This window comes from Lissotriton vulgaris, chromosome 7, assembly GCF_964263255.1.
Source record: "Lissotriton vulgaris chromosome 7, aLisVul1.2, whole genome shotgun sequence".
Lineage (NCBI taxonomy): Eukaryota > Metazoa > Chordata > Amphibia > Caudata > Salamandridae > Lissotriton > Lissotriton vulgaris.
The window spans coordinates 7,364,966-7,389,082 of NC_141695.1; the positions used below are offsets into that span (position 1 = coordinate 7,364,966).

Here is a 24,117-nt window from a genome sequence, read left to right on the forward strand (position 1 = left end):
CTGGCCCCCGTGTCACGCAGGGCTTCGGCCTTGCGCCCATTTATGTTCACCCACTGGCTGTATTTTCTGGTGTTGGCGGGTAGGGGGACCCGCGGGATCATGTCTCTTCCCCCTAGGCAAGCTAGGACCATGGCGGCAGGTTCCCATTCGGGCTGCTCCTGCTCGTATTCTTCATGCTCTTCGGAGATTTGCTCTTCTCCTAGGGCGGCGGCAGCGACCTGGCGGGGCCCGGGAGTCTGGTTCTTTGGGCAGTTCGGGTCGCTGGCATAGTGGCCGATTCGCTGGCACCAGTGGCAAGTAACGTTGGCTCGGAACCCTGGGCGCATCGGGGGGTTTCCCCGACCAACCGGGGGCGGTGTGTTGTTGGCGGGAGCTGCCGGGACGGCATCTCTGCCCCGGCCCTGGCCTCCTCCTCCTCCTCGGGGACGATGGTGACCTTGGTTGGTTCGGTTCTGCTCGTTAGGCCCACTCCGGGCCACTCGGGTGCTCTCCCATCGGTCAGCCTCAGCGGCGAGCTGCCGAGGGTCAGTCAATTTGCTGTCGAGGAGGTGCTGCCTGAGCTCGACGAAGCAGTTGTTGGAGAGGTGCTCCCACACAATGAGGTTGAAGAGTTGCTCGTAGGTGGTTACGTGGCTACCCTTGATCCATCCCTCGAAGGCTCGGCTGAAATAGTTCACATATTCTACCCAAGTCGTACCCGGGATCCGTGTGCAGTCGCGGAACCTCTGGCGGTACATCTCGGGCGTGAGCCCATATCGAGTGAGGAGGGCGGCCTTCATGTGGTCATAGGACGTCATCTGATGGTCCGGGAGCTGTAGCAGGGCATCGCGGCCTTCATTGACGAACCTCCCCCATAGACCGGCTCCCCAGTCACTTCGATCGATCCGGTGAGAGGTCATGGCGATCTCGTAGGCCTTGAACCACTGTTGTATGTCGTCGTTCCGATAATATTCTCGGACGACATCTTTGGGGATGTGGACCTTTTGTTCCGTAGCGCCTGGGGTGCGCGGTTGCTCGGGCACCCCTAGTTCTTTGTTCTGTTTTTGCATTTCGATCTCTGCTAGCTTGCGCTCGTGTTCGTATGCCAGTCTTTTCTCTTTGAGTTCTCTTTGTCTTTGCTTTTCTTCCCGCTCTTCTCGGAGCCGTAAGTGTTCTAAGTTCATCTTTTGTTCCGCTAGTTTCAGCTCTCCGTCCAACTTGAGCCGTGCCAACTCTAATTCGTGGAGTCTGCTTTTTTCTCGTTCTTGGATCTCTTCCCGGGAGAGACCCGCTCTCCTTTCTTCGGTAGGAGTGGTGTTTGTCTCTGGTGCTTCGACGTTTTGGTCCCGGGGTCTGGCGGTACCTGTTTCTGCCCAAGATTCTAGCGCGTGTTTGAAGTCCTCTTTCGTGCTCAGACCGGTGGTAGCAATGCCTAGTTCTATGCAAAATTGTTTTAGCTCTCGATGGCTGTACTCTTCTAGTTTTTCCATCTGGAATTTCTCTGTGGATCCGCTCTCTTTGGTTGACATTGTGGTTTAGTCGTGGGGTGAGTTACTCTCTGTACGATTACGCGTTGGTTCGGATCGCGCCGCTGGCCACCAATGTTAGACGGGACCTGGAGGGTCGGCCGAGGACAAGGGGAGAGGCCTCCGGGGAGAGCCGTCTCCTAGCGATCGTACAGACAAGTAACTCCCCCCCCACAGATGGACACCACACAAAGATAAGGTTTAACGCTTTTTATAGTTTAGTTTAGTTTAGTTTATGGCATTTATTAAGCGCTTGGTTGCACAGAGAACAGTGCGTCCCCGCGCTGACAACCCTTCCTAAGACTCTTCGGCCGGGCTCAAAGAGGCTGGACACAGGGGCAAGGGAACACTATGCTGAGTTTAACCTGGGAAAAAGATGGGTTTTCAGCCTCTGTCTGAACCTGGTTTCAGAGGGCTCCATCCTCAGTTCGATAGGTAGGTTATTCCAGTTGTTGCTGGCATGGTGTCTGAAAGAGCGTCCTCCCATCCTTGCTCTATGTATCCGAGGTACCACTAATTGCATGCTACCCATCGACCTCAAAGGACGTGTAGGGCGATATACTGGAAGCAAGTCCTGGAGATATGGAGGTGCTTTTTTGTAAGCTATACGGTGGGTGATGCACATGGTTTTGAAATTGATTCTTTCCTTTATTGGGAGCCAATGAAGGGTGCGTAATGCATGTTTCCCAGAGGCTCTCCTAGGGAGGTTGAGGACCAGCCTCGCTGCAGCGTTCTGGACGCGTTGAAGCTGTGTTAGGCCCTTTTTACTAAGTCCACATAGGAGGGAGTTCCCATAATCTAACTAGGAGGTGACCAAGGCGTGTACCATGGTTTTTCTGGAGCTAGGGGGCAATAGGTCCAGGATTTTCCTTAGGACCTTCAGAAGTCCGTAGCATTTTCCCGCGACCTTACCCACATGATTGGTGTAGGCAAGATTAGAGTCCAGATGAAAGCCAAGGTTCTTAACTGTGTCCACTGGGATCGGGACAGAGCCCAGTTCAGTAGGCCACCAGGCAGAGGTCCAGATGGAAGGACGTGGACCTACAATAAGAACTTCCGTCTTGTTACCATTAAGGCGGAGACAGTTTTGTTTCATCCAGCCGTCAAGAGCCACAAGGCAAGCCGAGAAATTCTCAGCATCCACAACTGGATCACGGGACAAATTGATCACCAGTTGTGTGTCATCTGCATAGGAGACTATTGCCACACCATATGACTCCACCAGTTTGGCAAGGGGTTCCATGTACAGATTGAATAATGTAGGGCTCAAAATAGAGCCCTGGGGAACCCCTTGCCTGAGACACCTTACACTGGATTTGCATGGTGGGCAATGCACTTGAAATCTTCTGTTTTTAAGAAAGGATACAAGCCACTCATTAGCAGGTCCGGTTATTCCCTTTTCCCTCAGTCGGTCCAGTAGTACGGGATGTGATACGGTATCAAACGCCGCACTTAAGTCTAATAGGACTAGTGCGGCCTTGTGACCTTCATCCGCCTTGCTCCGCAGCAATTCTGTTGATAGGAGGAGGGCAGTCTCAGTCGAGTGTTTCGCTCTGAAACCCGATTGAGACGTGTGCAGGAGCAGGTTTTCCTCCATAAAACTTACCAGCTGTCGATTGGCCAGTTTTTCTACTACCTTCGCACAGTAGGGGAGAAGGGAGATAGGCCTTAGGTTGTCGAGTTGCGCTATGCTTAAGTGGGCTTTCTTTTTTATTGGGACGACTTGGGCCAGTTTCCAGCTGTCTGGAACTAGACATTCATCGAAGGAAAGCGCGGCCATATTGCCTATCTGCTTCGCCACCTGGGGAAGATGATTTCGAAGATGATTTCGAAGGTTAGGGTCGGGCAAGTTAGTAGCCTCTAAATGAGTCTGAAATGAAGCATAGATCTTTTCTACCTTCCCTATAAAAAAGTCTGCGATCTCGTTGCATGACTCGGTCGTGGGTGGGACTTCCCCTGAGCTCGCGGGAGTAGTGGAGAGTTCCTTTAGAATCATAAAGAGCTCTTTCGATGTATTCTCTGCACAGCCTATCCTGTTGTTATAGTACTCTCTTTTAGATTTCCTGATCTGGCTGTGGTAGACTTTGAGTTCGCTCTTATAGGCTTCGCGTAGTGAGGGGGCGTAATCCACTCTCCATCTACGCTCCAAGGTTTTGCATTTGGTTTTAGCGGCGCGTAGCTCAGCGGTGAACCACGGAGCGGATTTCGTGCTCCTTGCCATGGGTTTGTGAGTCCAAGGGGCTACATTGTCCAGCGCACCTTGAACCCATTCTTCATACATCTTGTATGCCTCCACCAAATTGTCGCTATGCTTTGGGGGGGTCCTGTTGTAGGGCTTGACGGAAGGCCTCGTGACTGAATTTCCTCCAGTCCCTGCGTCTAATAGCGGGAGGTTTCAGTAAGGGCCCCCTGTTGGGCAGATTTCTGAATTGAAATGGTATCAGATAATGATCTGACCATAGGATCTTAATCGGAGCAGAGACCCTTATATCGTCCCAGTTAGTAAAAATAGGGTCTAATAGATGTCCTGCTTGATGGGTGGCTCTATTGTCAGCTAACTCAAACATAAGAGCTCTGAGTTCATTGATTAAGGAAACGGCCTCTCTGCAGTAGACATCCTCTAAGTGCACGTTGAGGTCTCCTACAATCATGAATTTATTATGGCGTAAGGCCGATTGCGTTAGAACATCCAGGAGGCTTTCAATGAACGCAGTTGCCACACCCGGGGGGCGATATATAAGGTAGCCCTTAATGGTACAGTTAGGGCTAACCGTGATAGAGAAGAGTCCTGATTCACATTTACTAATGGGAGTTGGTTCAAGAGAGACTGGTAGGTCGCTTTTGTGAATAATAGCTATCCCCCCCCCCTCTTTGGTCCCCTCTATTGATGTGAAGAATATCGAAGCCGGGAGGAAGGTCCTTTATTATATCAGGGATGGATTGTTCATCCAGCCATGTCTCGGTCAAGAAGACCAAGTCGGGTTTGTCGTCAGTCAGTAGGTCATAGATATTCAGGCTATGTTTTTTCATTGAGCGGCAGTTCAGTAATATGGCAGATAGTTCCTTACCCTCATTGCTCGTTGCTTGGTCTCTGCGGATAGTATGGCCGCAGCCCACACATGTCAGGGGCCATTGTTCCACCCGCAGCTTGTGATAGCATTCCGTCGGCAGCCTCCTGCGCAGCTGAAGTAATGCCTGCCTCGTATATGTTATATTCCCATGTTGGTCTGAGATGGTTTGGACAGGGGGACGGGGCCTGGGCCGCGGATGGACGCGGACGGGCGCAGACGGGCTTGCCTTAGGCGCTCCCGCTGCGCTCGTCCGCTGCGCTTGCGAGGCTGGCACATTTGGGGAGGGAGTGGGCGTGGCCAAAAAAATGGGCGTGGCCTCGCGAAGCAGCGATGGCGGCCCTTTATAAGCAGTTCTTGAAGTAAGGTAGTACGGTACAAGGAGATCAGGACACGAGGGTCCTCTCAATTCTAGTCTCTGGAAAGGAAAGGGGGTAGCGGGACAGTCTTGTTACCAATCTGGTAGTTGAGATGGAATGATGGGTAGCTCACAATCCTCGAGCTCGGCGTTCTGGAAGGTCGGGCCGCGGCAGCGCCAGCAGGTCCCGAGGAGGTCGTAGGTAGCAATGGGCCGCGGCAGCGCCAGCAGGTCCCGACGAAGATGGTGGTTGCAAGGGGCCGCGGCAGTGCCAGCAGGTCCCGACGAGGACGTAGGTTGCAAAGGGCCGCGGCAGCATCAGCAGGTCCCAAATGAGGATGAAGGTTGCAGAAGGCCGCGGCAGCGCCAGCAGGCAGGACGACAGTTCACAATGCAGGGCTGCGGCAGTGCCAGCAGTCCGTCAAGGATGAGTTCTTCACGGTGTCTCTCGACTCCAGGATACAACTGCCTTCCTGCTCTGGAGCTGCCTCAGTTATAGGTCTGGCGCCCTTTGATGTCCGGACCCTCGCACTTGGGGGCCGGGAGGTCCGGGATGAGGGAGTCCAGACACCCAGCAGGGGGGTGGAGCCAGCGCCCGGGGAGGCTGGGGGCGATCGGCACCTGGCGGGGGAGAGCCATCGACACTCATCTCTCCCATTGACCTGCCAAGTGGTCCGTTCACCTCCTGGGTGGATGGTGGTGCCGGGATGTCGGGGCCTGGCCAGGCCCAGGGTTAGGGTTGAGCTGAGGCCACGCGGCCTCGTGGTGCAGTGTCCAAGATGGCGGCTGGGCCCGGGCAATGGTGCTGACGGTGGCCCGGGCCAGGGATACAGAGATGTTCGGGGGCAGGCGTCCCGTAGGGGACGGGTTGCGGGTTGCTTCTGTGGGTAGCACCTGGAGAGCCGGTGTCCTGGCTCTGTCATGCGGGGAGGGAGCGAGCCCTTCCTGGGGCCTGTCCAACAAGTAGTAAGAATCACTTACAATAAGAGTCGTCACATTAGGATCAGCGTACTCCAATGCAAGCATCAGAGCACGAAGCTCTGCCAATTGTGCGGTGCAGTCCCCTAGAGTCTGCATGTGGACTTGAACTCATCGTTCACCATGGCACCTACCACAATGGCGCAAGTGGAAACGTACTGTGCTTAGACTCAAGCGCAACTTGCGCTGAACCATCAGTGTATATGATGCAAAGGAAATCCTCCAAAGGCCTCATAGCCAAAGGTGCTGGATGAACGAATTCATATTGCAAAAACTCCTGCGACTGTAAGGAGGCATCAAAAACAAAGATGACATCCTGAGATGTCAAGGATGCTGCCCATTCTATCCACCGAGGGTGCAAAACTTTAGAATTAGGCACACTGGCTTTCGTAACTGCTTCTAATGCAGGAAACGGGGTCAAGTCAAGTCAAGTCATAAAATTTGTATAGCGCACTACATACCCAGAGGGTTTCAAGGCGCTTAGGAAGGGGAGGAGGATTATTTGTCAAATATCCACGTTTTAAGCTGCTTTCTGAACGCTAGGTGATTCTGGGTGAGGCGAAGGTAAGCGGGGAGTGAGTTCCAAGTTTTGGCAGCCAGGTATGAAAAGGATCTGCCTCCCATGGTGGTCTTGTTGATGCGAGGTACAGTGGCGAAGGCTTGGCTGGAAGAGCGAAGTTGGCGGGAGGGGGTGTAGAAGGACAGTCGAGAGTTGAGGCAATCTGGTCCGATGTCGTAGAGTGATTTGTGTGCGTGGGTTAGCAGTCGGAAAGTGATCCTCTTATTGACGGGTAGCCAGTGGAGGTCTTTAAGGTGACCAGAGATGTGTTCGTTGCGTGGGATGTCTAATATGAGCCTGGCTGAGGCGTTTTGGATTCGTTGTAGTTTCTTCTGGAGTTTAGCGGTGGTACCTGCGTAGAGGGTGTTTCCGTAGTCCAGTCGGCTAGTGACTAGAGCGTGGGTGACTGTTTTCCTTGTTTCGGAGGGGATCCAGCGAAATGTTTTTCTGAGCATGCGAAGAATGTTAAAGCAGGAAGATGATACGGCGTTGACTTGTCTGTTCATTGAGAGTGAAGAATCCAGGATGACGCCAAGGTTCCGTGCGTGGTCTGTCGGGATGGGTGCTTTTCCGAGGGCTTCCGGCCACCAGGAGTCGTCCCATGCAGAGGGGGATGTACCTAAGATGAGGACTTCTGTTTTGTCTGAGTTCAGTTTCAGACGGCTTTGTTTCATCCATTCGGCGACTTCTTTCATTCCTTCGTGTAGGTTAGTTTTGGCGGTGCTGGGGTCCTTGGTGAGAGAGAGGATCAGTTGAGTGTCGTCCGCGTAAGAGATGATGTTGAGGTTGTGTTGGCGGGCGATGGCCGCGAGGGGGCTCATGTATACGTTGAATAGGGTGGGACTGAGTGAGGATCCTTGAGGTACGCCGCAAATGATTTCAGAGGCCTCGGACTTGAATGGTGGGAGGCGGACTCTCTGGGTTCTTCCGGTGAGGAACGAGGTGATCCATTCCAGTGCTTTTCCTTGGATTCCGATGTTTCTGAGGCGTTGTAAAAGGGTGCTGTGGCAGACTGTGTCGAAGGCTGCGGAGAGGTCGAGGAGGATGAGGGCGACTGTGTCTCCATTGTCCAATAGAGTTCGAATGTCGTCTGTTGCTGCGATGAGGGCGGTCTCAGTGCTGTGCTTGGCTCGGAAGCCAGATTGTGAGGGGTCGAGTGATTTGTTGGCTTCGAGGAAGGCGGCGAGCTGGTTGTTGACGGCTTTCTCGATGACTTTGGCCGGGAATGGAAGAAGCGAGATGGGGCGGTAGTTTTTGAGTTCGGTGGGGTCTGCTGTTGGTTTTTTCAGAAGGGCGGTGAGTTCAGCGTGTTTCCAGTCTTCTGGGAAGGTAGCGGAGTTGAAGGAGCAGTTGATGACGTCTCGGAGGTGCGGTGCTATGACGGAGTCTGCTTTGTTGAAGATGTGGTGAGGGCATGGGTCTGTGGGGGATCCGGAGTGGATGGAATTCATCAGGCGGATGGTGTCCTCAGTGGAGATTGGGTTCCAGGCGTTAAGGGTGTTTACGGGGGGAAGATGGTCAGCAGATGGTAGGGTGGGTTGGCTTCCGGGTTGGTTGTCAAAGCTGTTGTGGATGTCAGCAATCTTGTTGTGGAAAAAAGAGGCTAGGGAGTCGCAGAGGGTTTGAGAGGGGGTGATGTCGTTGGAGTTGGCCGAGGGGTTGGAAAATTCCTTGACGATGTTGAAAAGTTCCTTGCTGTTGTGGGCGTTGTTGTCAAGTCGATCCTTGAATGCTGTTTTCTTGGCTTTTCGGATCAGTTGGTGGTGAGTACGGGTGGCGCTTTTGAAGGCGTCCTTGGTGCTGGTGGATGGGTCTTTTTTCCAGGCCTTTTCCAGGGAGCGGCACAGTTTCTTGGACTTCTTGAGATCATCGTTGAACCATGAGGCCTTCTTGTTGCCAAGTTTGTGTTGACGTTTTTTCAGTGGTGCTAAGGTGTCGGCGGTGTTGGATAACCAAAGGGTGAGGTTGGAGGCAGCTTCGTTGGCGTTAGAAGAGAGGGCTGGGGAGGTTCGAAGGAGCGATGTGGAGATCTGATCCGTGGTGATTTTGTTCCAGTTTCTTTGTAGAGTTGGTTGGAGGTGGATGATGGGTTTCGGCTTGTTGTAGGTGAAGTGAACGCAGCTGTGGTCAGTCCAGAGGAGATCCGTAGTGTGGCTGAAGGAGACATGGTTGCTGGAGGTGAAGATGGGGTCGAGTGTGTGACCTGCGATGTGGGTGGGGGAAGTGACCAGTTGTTTAAGTCCGAGGTTGGCGAGGTTGTCTAAGAGGGTGGCGGAGTTGCGGTCGTTGATCTTTTCAAGGTGGAAGTTGAGGTCTCCCAGAAGGAAGTGTGACTTGTAGGCAATAGGTACTGTGTCTCCCACGTTAAAAGTAAGGTTAGTGAAACCCACCGCCCCAGGGATGATTCTTATCACCAGGTTGGTGTGGTTATCACGAGCCAGTAAAAATTTAGATTCAAGCAGACTAGTCTGCAAAGATTGTTCTGGTAGCCAGCATAATCTGGTAAAAGTAGGTTGTATCAAAGCATACAAAGGCTTGATACGCTGGGCTTATTCAAGAGTGTATGTCCTCCTGAAATTCAAAAATCCCAGCAAAGACTGTAATTTTTTCAGAGTTGTCGGAGCGCGCAGTTGTGCGCATTTCTCCAAGAAGTGAGGAGCCAATCCTCGTCCTTCATTGTTGAGCTTGTAGCCCAGGAACAACACTGTGTACTCTGCAATGTGTGGCTTTGCAAAGTTGAATTTGTAACCGAAGTCCGCAAAGCTACAAATTACGCGGTCAACTCGACACAGATGCTCCCAAAGTTCGTCGTCTGTGAGATAAATGTCATCCACATACGAACATGCATCTGGGTCGACACTCTTTAAGAGAGAGACTATGCGGGCAGCAAATACTCCAGGACTATTCTTATAGCCCATTGGTAAGCTTTTGAACTGCTTTTGTTCTCCGCCGCATGTAAAACTGGTCCATTGGGAACTTAGACCATCCAAATGGTGGGCATAAAAACCGTTGGAAATGTCAAGCGTGGTTTTAAACCGCTTAGGCACAAGACTATCCACTAAGGCAGAGCCGTGAGTATTCTGTACTGCACAGGTATGGCAATGTGAGTTTAAATGCCGGTAATCCAATACCAAACGATATGATCCGTCCGGCTTGGTCACAGTAAAAAGAGGGTTATTCATCAGTGACACACATGTTTCAATCACTCCTTGATATTCCAATTGACCAAGGATTTTGGCAACGGAAGCCTTAGCTTCACGTCTAATGGGATATTGAGGTTGAGGCTGTGGCATAAACCGTAAAGGAATCTCGTGGTGTGGGGAAAATTTATCCCAACCACAGTGTGTACGGTACAAAGCTGGCGCAAGGGCTTTAGCCCACTCTTCTGCAAAATTCAGCGCATGCTCCTTTAAGACAGTGTGCGCGAAACTAGGGAGGATTACCTCCTCCCCTCTCGGTGCTGCGAGCACAAAAGGTGGGGGCCATTCAGCCTCCGCTAACAAAATGTAATAGGTAGTCGTAAGATTTTCCCAAAATACCCCTTTTATGGTACGTTGTATGTCACATTCAATGAACAGGACTATTTCATGAAGTCTATCAGGGGGAGCTACTCTAGTGTCAGCTGTCTCCAAAACAACATAACGGTCAGTCGCTGTCACCTTCAGTAGCGGACGCAAGGCCTCTCGCACTATGGTAATTTCCGCCACCCTGTCCAGCAAGGTCAGAGCCCCTGTCTGATTTCGAAGCTGCGTTCTCACTATCTGTGGCATATCGCGCTGTTAAAGCGGCGACTTTCTTTTTCTGAAACTGGGGTCTTTTCGGTGTAGAATCGTCCTGCTTGCCTTTACCGTCTTTCGGGCGGGGCTGGTCGCGTCCTTGCTGGCCACCCCGACCCCTGCCGTCACCTCCACCACCGGTCGATGAGGCCGATGAGTCCTGAAAAGAACGAGGAGAGCGTTGATCAGAAACCTGAAAACGATCAGGTGATTTTATCGTCGGGCAATCGCGTAAGTCATAAATACGTTCTGTGGGCGCAGGCAATGGAGACGCAGGACGAGACTCCAGTTTCTGTTTTTTCTGCCAATTTTGTTTTTTGGTCTTGGGCTTTTCTTCAGTTTCAGACTTCTGCCCTTGGGATTGTTTTTTCTCTCTAGTAGAAAATGGCTTGAGTCCCACGCTATTGCGGCCCACGGTTTTATAAGCCGCCACAATAATTCTTGCTAACTGTCGGGGTTTGTTGGCATCGGGAATTGCCTGCAAAGCATTGGACACCTGAAAGTCCACCGCATCTCCCTTGACATTCGCAAGTATGAGATCGGAAACCACATCAAAGGAGCCACATAGGCGCATACCCAATTCAACAGCAGCCTCAGGTCCATGCTCATCTTGAACACGCTTAAGGACCGTCGGAAGGACAGTCATAGACGGAGTGCCGTAGCACCTCACATATACTGCCGCAAAGGTCTTTCCCCATGTCTCACAGTCACCAATTTCTGGTGTCAAGTCTTTTGGCATGCTAATTGTCAGAATCCTGTGTTTTTCACCAGGATTCGTGTTAGGAAATACTGCTTCCAGCTGGTCAAACTTTTCGGCAAGCAAGAAAGGAAAATCATCCTTATCCTGGGGGCACTTGCCCATCACAGCGTTGACCATTACAGGACTAAGCTTCATTCCACCCTGTCCGGCAGGAAGCGCCGCACCACCCGGGGCCCCGCCCGGGAGATTACGGGTTTATGTTTTGCACTAACGACCTAATCACGCTGATTGCGACTACATGTAGACGTCTTAACTCAACAACGGAACACGCCCCATGTTGAGGATGAGGTGTAAACCCAGCCAAAACAGGCCATGTCGTGCCCGGAATGGACAAAGGACCTAACCTCGGAGATGTCAAAGAGTGGGGTAGGGCACCATCAAACCAAATGTGGTGCTGCCAAGCATCAGTAGGAACTTCCTGTGCCCTATACGGAGCATATTCCTGTGGCACAGCAGTGTGAGTGTACGTGTCGAACACAGTAGTATTTGCGTTCACAGCTGGGAAGGTCACCCGTGAGTAAAAAATTTCGTATGGGTAAGCCACCTCTGCACTCACCACCATTATTACGGCCATGCCATCCACAGGGACATTATAAGTCTGGAAATGATTGCGTACCGCAATGCGACTATGTTGCGGAATGTCCACCACGGCCATAGTGACACAGAAAGAAATAGGTAATAAGTAAACTCTGTCGCACAACTGGGTAGTAACTCAAGGAAACCATTTTGAAAGAATCAAGCTTGAAAAGACCTATGTAAGTATAGGTAGGTTTGTCCGACACCACCGTTAACCGGAAACAATAGTGAAGGGGTTAAGGACTGAATGTTGCACTACTCAAGTGTTCTGTAATAAGACCACCAACAGTTGGGCGCCATGTCGCAGGGATTCCGTTCTCACACAGAACTGTGCATAGAGACTTGCACCCTCAGTGAATTAGGGTGTGCCAAAACTCACCTTAGTAACCAAAATCCCCTACCAGACTAGCTACAGTGTCTCATTGGTTTTTACAAACTCCCAATGCTTAGACAAACCAGAACATGGACTTAGTACACCTCAGGTAACGTGGAACACATGAACACTCTTTCATTATACAATCATATCAATCCAGAACAAGGAGTAAATGAGGACGCGTGCACTAGTGAAATGTTTATATTCTAATGCATTGTTCTCAAGCGCAGTATCTTAGCTAATACAAGCAAACATAATATAAGAAACAAAGTAATCAGCATAGTTACTAGTCCATAGAATACAAAGGGGGAAAGCATGTTAAAATGCTAATTCTCACCCTCCCTTGCTAGTACATTATATTATATCTAAGAAGGTCTCTTTGGATTTTAGCAGGGCGGCCCCATACCTCAGATCCTAGTGGTAAGGGATCACATCATCTTCCACCAGCTCTCTGCATGCGAAGCATCATCAAGTGTGTGTATTCTCTGTGCGTTGCAATACTAAACGCGCCTAAAAGCAAAGTTTGGCCACAGCTGCATGTAGGTTATGTCTAGAACATGCGAAGATCAGACCTCACGCCAACCCCTGTGTTGAGATATCCTTGAAGGCCTCGGCACTGACTGTACAGACACAGCTCACCAAGCAAAGCTGATATCAGAGCAACAACATAATATTCTCGTGTGGAGCAAAACATTCTGCTAGACTCAAAGCTAAAATAACAAGTATGTGCAGTGTGCAGAAGCAGCAGAAAGGTAAAATGGCGTTTAAACTCTTAATAAGCTCATGCTAACTTAACACAGTGTGTAGGCAAAGCATATCAATATGACAAAGTCTCCGATGCATCAGCACCTCAGGTGGAGGGAGCATCATCACCCAGGGTGGAGGGAGCATCAGCACCCGTGGTGGCGGGAGCATCAGCACCTGGGGTGGAGGGAGCATCAGCACCTGGGGTGGAGGGAGCATCAGCACCTGGGGTGGAGGGGACATCAGCATCTGGGTGGAGGGAGCATCAGCACCTGGGGTGGAGGGAGCATCAGCACCTGGGGTGGAGGGGGCATCAGCACCTGGGGTTGAGGGGGCACCAGCACCTGGGGTGGAGGGGGCTTCAGCACCTGGGGTGGAGGGGGCATCAGCACCAGGGGTGGAGGGAGCATCAGCACCTGGGGTGGAGGGAGCATCAGCACCTGGGGTGAAGGGAGCATCAGCACCTGGGATGGAGGGAGCATCAGCACCTGGGGTGGAGGGAGCATCAGCACCTGGGGTGGAGGGAGCATCAGCATCTGGGTGGAGGGGACATCAGCACCTGGGTGGAGGGAGCATCAGCACCTGGGGTGGAGGGAGCATCAGCACCTGGGGTGGAGGGGGCATCAGCACCTGGGGTGGAGGGGGCATCAGCACCTAGGGTGGAGGGGGCATCAGCACCAGGGGTGAAGGGAGCATCATCACCTGGGGTGCAGGGAGCATCAGCACCTGGGATGGAGGGAGCATCAGCACCTGGGGTGGAGGGGGCATCAGCACCTAGGGTGGAGGGGGCATCAGCACCTGGGGTGGAGGGAGCATCATCACCTGGGGTGCAGGGAGCATCAGCACCTGGGATGGAGGGAGCATCAGCACCTGGGGTGGAGGGAGCATCAGCATCTGGGGTGGAGGGGACATCAGCACCTAGGTGGAGGGAGCATCAGCACCTGGGGTGGAGGGAGCATCAGCACCTGGGGTGGAGGGAGCATCAGCACCTGGGGTGGAGGGGGCATCAGCACCCGTGGTGGAGGGAGCACCAGCACCTAGGGTGGAGGGAGCATCAGCACCCATGGTCGAGGGAGCATCAGCACCTGGGGTGGAGGGAGCATCAGCACCTGGGGTGGAGAGAGTATCAACACCTGGGGTGGAGGGAGCATCCGGATCTCATGTGGCGGGAGCATCAGCACCTGGGGTGGAGAGAACATCAATACCTGGGGTGGAGAAAGCATCAGCACCAGGGGTGGAGGAAGCATCAGCACCTCAGGTGGAGGGAGCATCAGCACCTGGGGTGGAGGGAGCATCAGCACCAGGGGTGGAGGTAGCATCAGCACCTCAGGTGGAGGGAGCATCAGCACCTCAGGTGGAGGGAGCATCAGCACCTGGGGTGGATGGAGCATCAGCACCTGGGGTGGAGGGAGCATAAGCACCTTAGGTGACCGCAGGGTTCTCTGGGTGGGACAGTGACTTGTCTGAGGTCACACTGTGTGTCATTAACTCTCTCTCCTCTCTCTGCAGTGCTGGGGTTTCAAGGTGGAACAGTGACTTGTCTGAGGTCACACAGTGTGTCATTAACTCTCTCCTCTCTCTGCAGCGCTGGGGTCTCTGTGTGGGGCAGTGACTTGTCTGAGGTCACACAGTGTGTCATTAACTCTCTCTCCTCTCTCTGCAGCGCTGGTGACTCTGGATCCAGACGCAGCTGATGGACACCTGATCTTGTCTGAGGATGATAGACGTGTGACAGGGACAGACAGACTGCAGCCTCGGCGGAACCGTCCCAAGAGATTCATTAACAATTCCACTGTGCTGGGGCGGGAGCGGTTCACCTCAGGGAGGCATTACTGGGAGGTGCAGGTGCTGCATGAGGCGGTGTGGTCATTGGGGGTTGCACTAGAGACTCTAGGAAGGGAGGAGATTACCAGTGAGTCCATTGTGGGCAAGGCCTGGCTTGTGGGGCGGTTGAATAGTGTAACATATTTCGCTCTCGTCCCCATTCTCACCTACCTGTTTCCCCGTCAGAGCCCCGAGAAGCTGGGGGTGTATCTGGACTATGAGGGGGGGCGGCTTTCCTGGTACAACGCAGACACCTGGGAGCATCTCCACACCTTCAATGACACCTTCACTGGGGGGCTGCACCCCTACTTCTCGGTCCCTGCTAGGTCTGACCTGCGCCTGGTGAAATAGAGCACCACCATGGCAATAACAGGGCAGAGAGAGATAGAGACGCAGCACCCTCCCCCCACCTTTTAAATCTGCACTCTTTGATTTTCTGCATCTCCTGGTATTAATCCCCCTTATAGGGGGTGCTGCACCCCTATTTCTTCCACATTTAGGGACAAACCTGCCCCCCCCTCAACCCTCCCGCGAGGCTTCACTTCTACTTTTGATCCAGCGGTCCAACAACAACAGATACTCCACTTCCGTACACTCACCTGGGCCCAGAAACTCACCGTGTGTAAACCGCTGGGGTCAAGTTTATAATTTTCACAAACTGTTAGGATTAGTTTATTCAATACCTCTGTTCATTCCTAACTAACCCTTCACAGATCAAAACGCTCTTTCTTCTGGTCGATGGACCATTAGTTGAGCTAGTTGATGGTGACAAATAACATAAATCTTTACTAACTTTTACATACCTTATAGTAAAATACCCACAGACTCTGAAAGTTTTAAATCTTTATCTAAAATGTAGGTGCATGTGAACAGTCTCAATACAGTGTAGACACCATAATCCATAGGAGAGAAAATGCAATTTAGCGGACACAGTGCATTTACCTTGAACTCACGCATTAATCAATGTTTTAACCCCTTGCATGTTCGTGGCGGAACCATTCCGTCACGAGCCACGGTGGTGCTGTGCTGGTGACGGAATGGATCCGTCACGGCCTGGCCGCGGCACCTGTGCGGCACTGATTTCGCACCTGCGCTGATCGTTCCATTGAGCGGGCGGGGCCGTGACGGACCCATTTCGTCACAAGTACAGCGCCACCGCGGCTCGTGACGGAGTGGTTCCGTCACGAGCATGGCGGTGCTGCGCGGCCCCCCTCATCCCCTAGTGCCGCGGCGGAATTACCGCCGCGGCCAAGGGGTTAATTAGAGAGGATAGAAGGACAAGGTAAAGAACATTAGCAAAATAAAGGAAAATTATGATTACCAAGGATGGTGTGGAAGACCAACCCCCTGGCCCAAGAGCTGGTATGGGTCCCCTGAGATAGGTCAGGAGACAAAGGCTTCAGGGCAGGATCAGGACAGGACAGTTGACCTCTCTATAATACCGATGGTTGTGACGCACCCCTCTCTGACACTCTCTCCCTCCTCGAGATTCGTCTGCAATCTTCAGATCTAACCGAATTGGATCAGGATAGGATGTTCTGCTTCCGATTCTGCATTCAGCTCCCTCCACCCGCCCAGGCATCTGCTCCAGCAGCGATTCGCTCCGTTCTGCCACGCACGCCTGCAAAGCTCTCTCCAACAAAAGTTCCCCTGCAAATGCTAACTAACTAACTAAAGTTACCTTAATTATACCTTTCATTTCTCCATGTCCCACCCACTACAGTTTCAGTATTGAAAAAGTGCGAGATTTGATTGGACAGGGCAAGGGGGGTCTTCATCACACCACGCTGACATGTCAAAAATCAGTCCATTCATTGTTTGCAAACCCATCCCCTTACTTTTTATTCATAAATTTCATTCCCATATATTAATTGTTTCTATTTTGCAACAAATAAACTTCATTTATGTTGAACTCTGCACGGTCTTGTTCCAACGGATGTTCTCTTGTCCTTGGCGCTCGTTCAAATCATTCTGTCATCATTTCATGGTTCCCCTCTGATGAGCATGCGCGGACATCTCGTCACTCAGTTCAGTTCAGCCATACGAAAAAGGCCCAAATACGCACTAGTAATAAAAGTCAGAAGACAAATGTTAATTTCTCAAACAAAGGGTTTACACCGTATACCACCCACCTCTACTATGTCCCATTTCATTATTATTACTTTTCCCTGCATTAGCATTAGTGAATTAGCTTGTTTTTATTTCAGATAAGCATGTGCCATGCACGTGAGTCTTTAAGACTCCATTTTAGAAGCTTCTGCATATGCGCAAGAATTTCCCTCCAAGCATTACATCGCCATTCTACGTAGATGTAGTTGACGCATGCGCAAAACTAATCTCCCGATTTAAGGCGGTATTAGTCCCACTTCAGTGTTATTCGCGTTAATACATGCATACACAGGCTTCACTTTTCCATATGTTTGTGTAATGGGTATTAGTTTTCACAAAACTTTATTATAAACTTGTTAGTGAGTTAAACGAGTGGATTGTTCCTAACAAATCTCTTTTCCTTGAGACTTTCATCTACCGTTAGACCTCCACCAAGGGGATGTAGTGTTTTCCTGTTATTCGGCAATAGCCTGTGGACACCTGAGGTAGGGGAGAGTGGGAGATGTCCCAGAGGGAGGGGGGAGTCAGATATGTCATTGGGGCAGGGGAAGCGGGACACATCCCCAAGATGTTCCCTAGGGAGTGGGGAGCGGGAGATGTCCTCGTAGGAGAGAGGAGCGGGAGATGCCCCCGGGGGGAGGGGGAGCAGATGTCCCCAAGGGAGGGGGAAGTGAGAGAAGTTCCGCGGGAGGGGGGAGGGAAATGTCCCTGAGGGAGTGTGGAGCGGGAAATGTCCATGAGGGAGTGGGGAGAGGGAGATGTCCCTCAGGGAGGGGAGAGCAGGTGATGTACATGAGAGAGGCGGGAGAGGGTGATGTCCTTGAGGGAGTGGGACAGGGAGATGTCCCTGATGGAGTAGGGAGTGGGAGATGTCCCCCGGAGAGGGGAGAGCGGGTGATGTCCCTGAGGGAGAGGGTGATGTCCCAGAGGGAGGGGGAGTGTGAGATGTCCCCAAGGAAGGGGGAGCTGGAGATGTCCCTGAGGGAGGGGGGAGCGGGAGATGTCCCTGAGGGAGGGGTGAGCGGGAGATGTCCCTTAGGAAGGGGGAGTGGAATATGTTCCCGAGGTGGGGTCGGAGATGTCCCATAGGGATCGAGGAGAGGGAGATGTCCCCAAATGAGGGGGAGTGACACATGTCCCTCAGGGAGGGGAGAGTGGGATATGTGCCAAGAGAGGGGGGAGCAGGAGGGAGGGGGTGGGAGAGATGTCCCAGAGGGAGGGGAAGATATCCCAGAGGGAAGGGGGAGCAGGAGATGTCACTGAGGTAGGGGTGAGTGGGAGAGGTCCCTGATGGAGGGAGAGTGGGAGGTGTCCCAGAGGGAGGGGTGAGCGGAAGATGTCCCTGAAGGAGGGGGAGCAGAAGATGTCCCCGAGGGTGGGTAGGAGATGTCCCCGAGCGAGAGAGGAGAGGGAGATGTCCCTAAGTGAGGTCGAGTGATAGATGTCCCTCAAGGAGGGGTGAGCAGAGATATGCCAAGAGAGGGGGGAGCAGAAGATGTCCCCGAAGGGAAGGGTGAGCAGGAGATGTCTCAGAGGGGGGATTGGGAGATGTTCCAGAGGGAGGGGAAGTGGGAGATTCCCAGAGGAAGGGGGGAGCTAGAGATGTCTCCAGGGGGGAGCAGGAGATGTCATCGAGGGAGTGGGGAGTGGGAGATGTCCCCGAGGGGGGAGCGGCAGTTGTTCCTGAAGGGGGAGGGGGGCAGGAGATATCCCAGAGGGAGCGGGAGATGTCCCGTGGGAGGGGCAGATTGGAGACTTGATGAGGTAGGGGGAAGCGGGAGATGTCCCAGAGAGGGAGAGCAGGAGATGTCCCAGAGGGAGGGGGAGCAGGAGATGTCTCTGAGTGAGGGGGCAAGAGAGGGGGGAGCTAGAGATATCTTTCAGGGATGGGGGAGTGGGAGATGTGCCAAGACAGGGGGGAGCGGGAGATGCCCCCAAGGGAGGGGCGTGTGGAAGATGTCCCCAATGGAGTGGGAGGTGTCCCTGAGGGAGGGGGATGTCCAGAGGGAGGGGGAGCAGGAGATGTGCAGAGGGAGAGGGAAGCAGGAGATGTCTCTCAGGGAGGGGGGAGTAGGAGATGTCTCCAAGGGAGTGGGGAGCAGGAGATGTTCCAAAGGGAGGAATCAGTGGGAGATAAACACCGGTAGAGGGAGATGTTCCTGAGGGAGGGGGAATCGGAAGATGTCCTGAGAGAGGGGAGAGTAGGAGTTGACCCCAGGTTAGAAGGGGATGTCCCCAAATGAGGGGGAGCGTGAGATGTCCCGAGGGAGGGGGGAGCGGGAGGTGTGTTGAGGGAGGGGGGAGCGGAAGATGTCCTTGAGGGAGGGGGGCGGCAGATGTGCCAAGAGAGGGGGGAACGGGAAATGTTCCCAAGGGAGGTGGGAGCGGGAGATGTCCCCAAGGGAGGGGAGAGCAGGAGATGCCTCCGAGGGAAGGAGGAGAGGGAAATGTTCCCAAGGGAGGTGGGAGCGGGAGATTTCCCTGAGGAAGAGGTGATCGGAAGATGTCCCAAGGGAAGGGTGAGGGGTGTTATATTCCAATAGGTACCCCAATATAGGTGCAGGTAGTGAATGCACCTTTCACCCCGATTCCCTGATATTGCACTACATAACGGTTCTTAGGAGTGACCTTTTACCTAATTACGGTAATGACTAGAGGACATGGGGTTTTCTCTGAAAACCTTAAGTCTCATTCATTATACATGAGGATTCTTGGAATCACAGCAGGACAGCAGGCCGACCATCTCCTGCATAATAACTATGTATAAGAGTCATTCCTTCTGTCATCCTAAGTCTGACATGACACAGCAAGGTATATCCCCTGAGGGTAACACTTTGGGTATGTATACACCATATCTTTGCTGAGGCATGCAGAGGAGAAAAGGACTTCCATGCTGACACACGGACGCTGAGTTTCCTGCACACAGACACTCCAGCACGCAGTGGTCTAACATCACTTGTGGGGTGTCCATCTCTAGACCAAGACGGGGTCCCATAGTCTCTCACTTCAGGTAATGGAGTTGACTTTATCCTACAGGGATTCTTGGCTTTTACACCTACATACATGTTAGGCACACTTAGGTACATCTATTTAGGGTCGCATCGTACTATTATGCATTATTACTGTCATGTAGTTTTATACCTGCCTGTATTCATCGTTTTCGAACTATGTTAGAATTCTACCTTTTATTTACTCTGCTGGTGCTTGTAATCATTTATACATCTATATCTGTTTCTGTCTTATGGTTGTTTCAGCGCACCTATTTTACACTAGAATGACGCTGGGTCAATAAATGCTTATTGAAAACGTCTTCACCATTTATACTGTGTATCTCTCTGAGACAAAGTGAGTACGAGTGACTGAGCGAAAAGTAGCATTGTTTCCACGGTCCTGAGGGATCAGGGATGTCATGTTCAATAGTTGCCAAGAACTATGTTCTCCTTGGTAAGAGGGGTTTCTAGTGGCACTGTGAGCTAGCTGGTGCACAGGCTAGCATACCCAGTGGGGGTGTCTGGAATCAGTCGGGTCACCAATCCCACAGTCTATGTTGTCTAAACGTGCAGATCCTATATAGGGTTTTAGGAACTACACGATATTGGGAGATGTCCCAGAGGGAGGAGGAAGTGAGAAATGTCCCAGAGGAAGGGGTGATCGGAAGAGATCCTGAGGGAGGGGTGAGCAGGAGATGTCCCAGAGGGAGGGGGAGAGTGATATGTACCCAATGGAGGGGGGCGCAGGAGTTGTCCCCAAGGGAGGGGGGCTGGAGATATCCCTGAGGGAGGGGGAGAGGAAGATACCTCTCCGGGAGGAGGGAGTAGGAGATGTCAATGAGGGAGGGGGGAGTGGGAAATGTCCCCCAGGGAGGGGGGAGCTGGAGTTGTCTTTCAGGGAGGGGGAGCGGGAGATGTGCCAAGAGAGGGGGGAGCGAGAGATGCCCCCAAGGCAGGGGTGTGTGGGAGATGTCCCAGAGGGAGCAGGAGATGTCCCAGAGGGAGGAGGAGATGTCCCAGAGGGAGGAGGGTGTAGGGATGTCCCGAGGTAGGGGGAGCAAGAGATGTCCCAGAGGGAGGAATGAGTGGGAGATGGCCCCAGGGATAGGGAGAGAGAGATGCTCCTGAGGGAGGCGGGAGCGAGAGATGTCCCTGAGGAGGGGGGAGCAGGAGATGTCCCTGAGAGAGGAAAGAGTAGGAGATGTCCCCTGGGAAGCAGGGGATGTCCCCAAGGGAGGGTGGAGTGGGAGATGTTCCAGAGGGAAGGGAAGCAGGACATTTCCTGAGGGAGGGGGAACTGGAGATTTACCCAAGGGGGGAGCGGGAAATGTCCCCAAGGGAAGAGGGAGTGGGAGATGTCCCTGATTGGGAGCATGAGATGTCCGGAAGGAGGGGAGAACAGGACATGTGTTGAGGGAGGGGGAGCAGGAGATGTCTCCAAAGGAGGGGGAGCAGGAAATGTCCCAGAGGGAGTGGGGAGTGGGAGATGACCCTGAAGGGGAGGGATGTCCCAGAGGGAGGGAGGAGAGGTAGATGTTTCCAAGTGAGGGGGGAGTGAGAGATGTCCCCGGGGAAGCAAGAGATATCCCAGAGGGGGAGGGGGAGCAGATGATGTCCCTGAGGGAGGGGGAAGTGGGAGAGGTCCTTGGGGAGGGTGGAGTGGGAAATGTCCTGAGGGAGGGGGAGCAGGAGATGTCCAGGAGGGGGGGAAATGTCCCCTAGAGAGGGGAGAGTCGAAGATGTCCCAGAGAGGGGTTGGTGTCCCAGGGGGAAGGGGGGAGGGAGATGTCCCTGAGGAAGGGGCGATCGGAAGATGTCCAGAGAGACGAGGGAGTAGGAAATGTCCCCAGAGTAAGGGTGAGCAGAGATGTCCCTGAGGGAGGGGGAGAGTGAGATGTACCCAAGGGAGGGGGAGGGGGAAATGTCCCCAAGGGAGAGGAGCGGGGGTATCCCTGAAGGAGGGGGGATTGGGAGATATCCTTGAGGATGGGGGAAGCAGGAGTTGTCCCAGTGGAGAGGGGAGTTGGAGATGTCCTCAGAGAGGGGGGAGGAGGAGATGTCCCAGAGGGAAGGGGGAGTAAATGTAAATTGTAAATGTAAATTGATACTTGTATAGCGCACTACTCACCCACAAGGGTCTCAAGACGCTTGTACGAATACCGGTGTGGAACCCATCCTGGCTTTCCCTGTGAGGCGTCCACTCCTGGGCACCCCTAAGGTGGAGGCCAGGCATCCTTAGCGTTGTGGGGGCCGTTGTGGAGATTAAGCAAGCTATTGCCCAGAGTTGCAGAGTGGGACTCCATGACTGGAATAGGCACCGAGGTGAGAATTATCAGGTCCGTGGAATTTTTGAGCCCAAGACCCGCCGAGGCGGGGAATTGAACCCTGGTTCGGGCTAGACCTCTGCATCAGGGTCTGCCGCTCTAACCATTGAGCCACACTACTCCACTGGGAAATGTCCCAGAGGGAGGGGGGAAGAAGATGTCCTAGAGAGAGGGGGAGAGTGAGATGTACCTGAGGGAGGGGGAGCGGGAGATGTCCCCAAGGGAGGGGAGCAGGAGATATCCTAGAGGGAGTGGGGGAGGGAGATGTCCCTGAAAGGGAGGCGGACGGGAGAGGTTCCCCAGGGAGGGGGGCAGATGATGTCCCAGAGGGAGGGGGGGGGGTGAGATCTACCCAATGGAGGGGAGCAGGAGATATCCCAGAGGGAGGGGGGAGCGGAAGATATCTCTGAGGGAGGGGGGAGTAGGAGATGTTCATGAGGGAGGGGGGCTTGGGAGATGTCCCCGAGGGGGGAGGGTGTGCAGGGGATGTCCCAGGGGAATCAGTCTGTGAATAAAAGACACCACGAAGCTGAATTATTCATTGAATTCTCTGTGTCGTCTCTTCATTGCCGCCTCACGTGCATTCTACAGGTGGAAGCTGCAGCTCCAACCCCCCATAACAGGCTGCGCCACCTTACTTCAGTATCAGGGAGACCCCGAGCCGTTCTTGCATGGAGGAGTGGGTGGTGTTTGGCGGAGGGTAGGTGGGTGGGTGGCAGAGTTGGTTTACTTGGGTGGGGGGCATGTTGGATGGGTTGGGGTGCAGCTCGGCTGCATCATGTGATCTGGGGCTTGGAAACTCAACCCTTTCCTTTCTGTGAACTGCTAACATGAGGAGGGTGAGTCGGGTGGTGGTAGTGGAAAACCCAGCACTATGAGGCCAGAATAGAAATAAATGTGATGTCTACCCCAAGTATATGTGTGTGTGTGTGTGTGTGTGTGTGTGTGTGTGTCTAGCCCCAAGAGGCCTCGGGTGCTCTCTTGTGTTTCACCAATAATGCAGGCTCAGCTCAAGCCCAAGTATTGAGTCTTGCTGATATTTTGCTTAGCGCTGTGTCGCTGCGCCTCACCTTCACTAGCGCTGTGTTGCTGCGCCTCCCCTTCATAGCGCTGGACTCTGTTGCTGATAGGTTTGTGATCTCTCTGACACGTGGCCAGTTCCAGCGTCCTCATTGGTGGTCTCAGGTCCGTGAGACAGTGACGTTTGCTGCCCTCTCCTTCCGGTCACAGGTGAATAAAGTAAAGTTCTTCACACTGAGCTGCGCCCCCTGCTGGTCCCACAGGTACTGTCCAGGACAGACCCACATGGGGACAGGTTGATGGAGGGGATGAATCAATTACAGACTTTAATGATTACAGCCATTAGAATATGATACAAAACATGGAAAATGCTGCAGTGAACCCACATACTCTTTTTCAAAAGTTTTGAAAGTAAAGTTTTTGAAGTAGGAAAAGGAAAAAACAAGTAGCAGGTTCACAATATAACATAATAACAATGTATTGAAAACATTTGAATAATTATAAGATAGAACAGGAACATTTTTGCAATTACATGTAGGAAACAGGATAAGAAGGGGAGGGAAAAAGAAAAAAAGAAAGAGCAAAAAATAAAAGCACTTCTCATGTAAGGAAATTATCATAATTATAAACAGTAGTGGAATTACAAAAATCATAGAGTACATATTATCAGTGCAAAAAAAAGCATAACGTATTACAATTAGTATGGCAGCTTTAGGAAGAAAAATAATATATTCAAGAAGGTTTAGATACTTTATCAGTAAAGGGTTGATGTATGAAAGTCCTTGAAACTGAGGAATCTAGAAAAATGGTTACTGGAGACCAGAGAGAATTTCGTTTAATAGTAAGAGGCCTTGCAACAGTATAAGCTCTATGTAGTTTATGAATATAAAAAACACCATTCAACCATGCTTGAAAAGAGATCTGTAGAGCATTCTTCGAATTTTTAGCAATCTGTTGAAATGTGACAGCAATTAATAAGTCTACAATTTGTATATTAAAAGTACAACAATGCCAACCATCAGAAAGACTACCAAAAAATAAATTAGCAAAGGAGAATGGTATATGTGTATGAAAAATAGAGTTAATTTGTTTTATCACTTGTAACCAAAATTGATAGGTGGTGGGACATTAAAAACAAATACCTTTAATATCA

At 52.2% G+C, this 24,117-nt stretch overlaps 1 protein-coding gene across 1 annotated transcript in view; it reads left to right on the forward strand.

Moving 5' to 3' along the window:
- LOC147700486 (erythroid membrane-associated protein-like) overlaps positions 1–15,826 on the forward strand; it is a gene marked incomplete at its 5' end in the record, with an annotated part of 39,640 nt that extends 23,814 nt beyond the window's left edge. The window contains one exon of the mRNA XM_086928429.1: positions 14,361–15,826. Within this exon, the coding sequence (XP_086784555.1) occupies positions 14,361–14,872 (512 nt within the window). The remainder of the gene's footprint in view (positions 1–14,360) is intronic.
- Between the last annotated feature and the right edge of the window lie 8,291 nt (positions 15,827–24,117).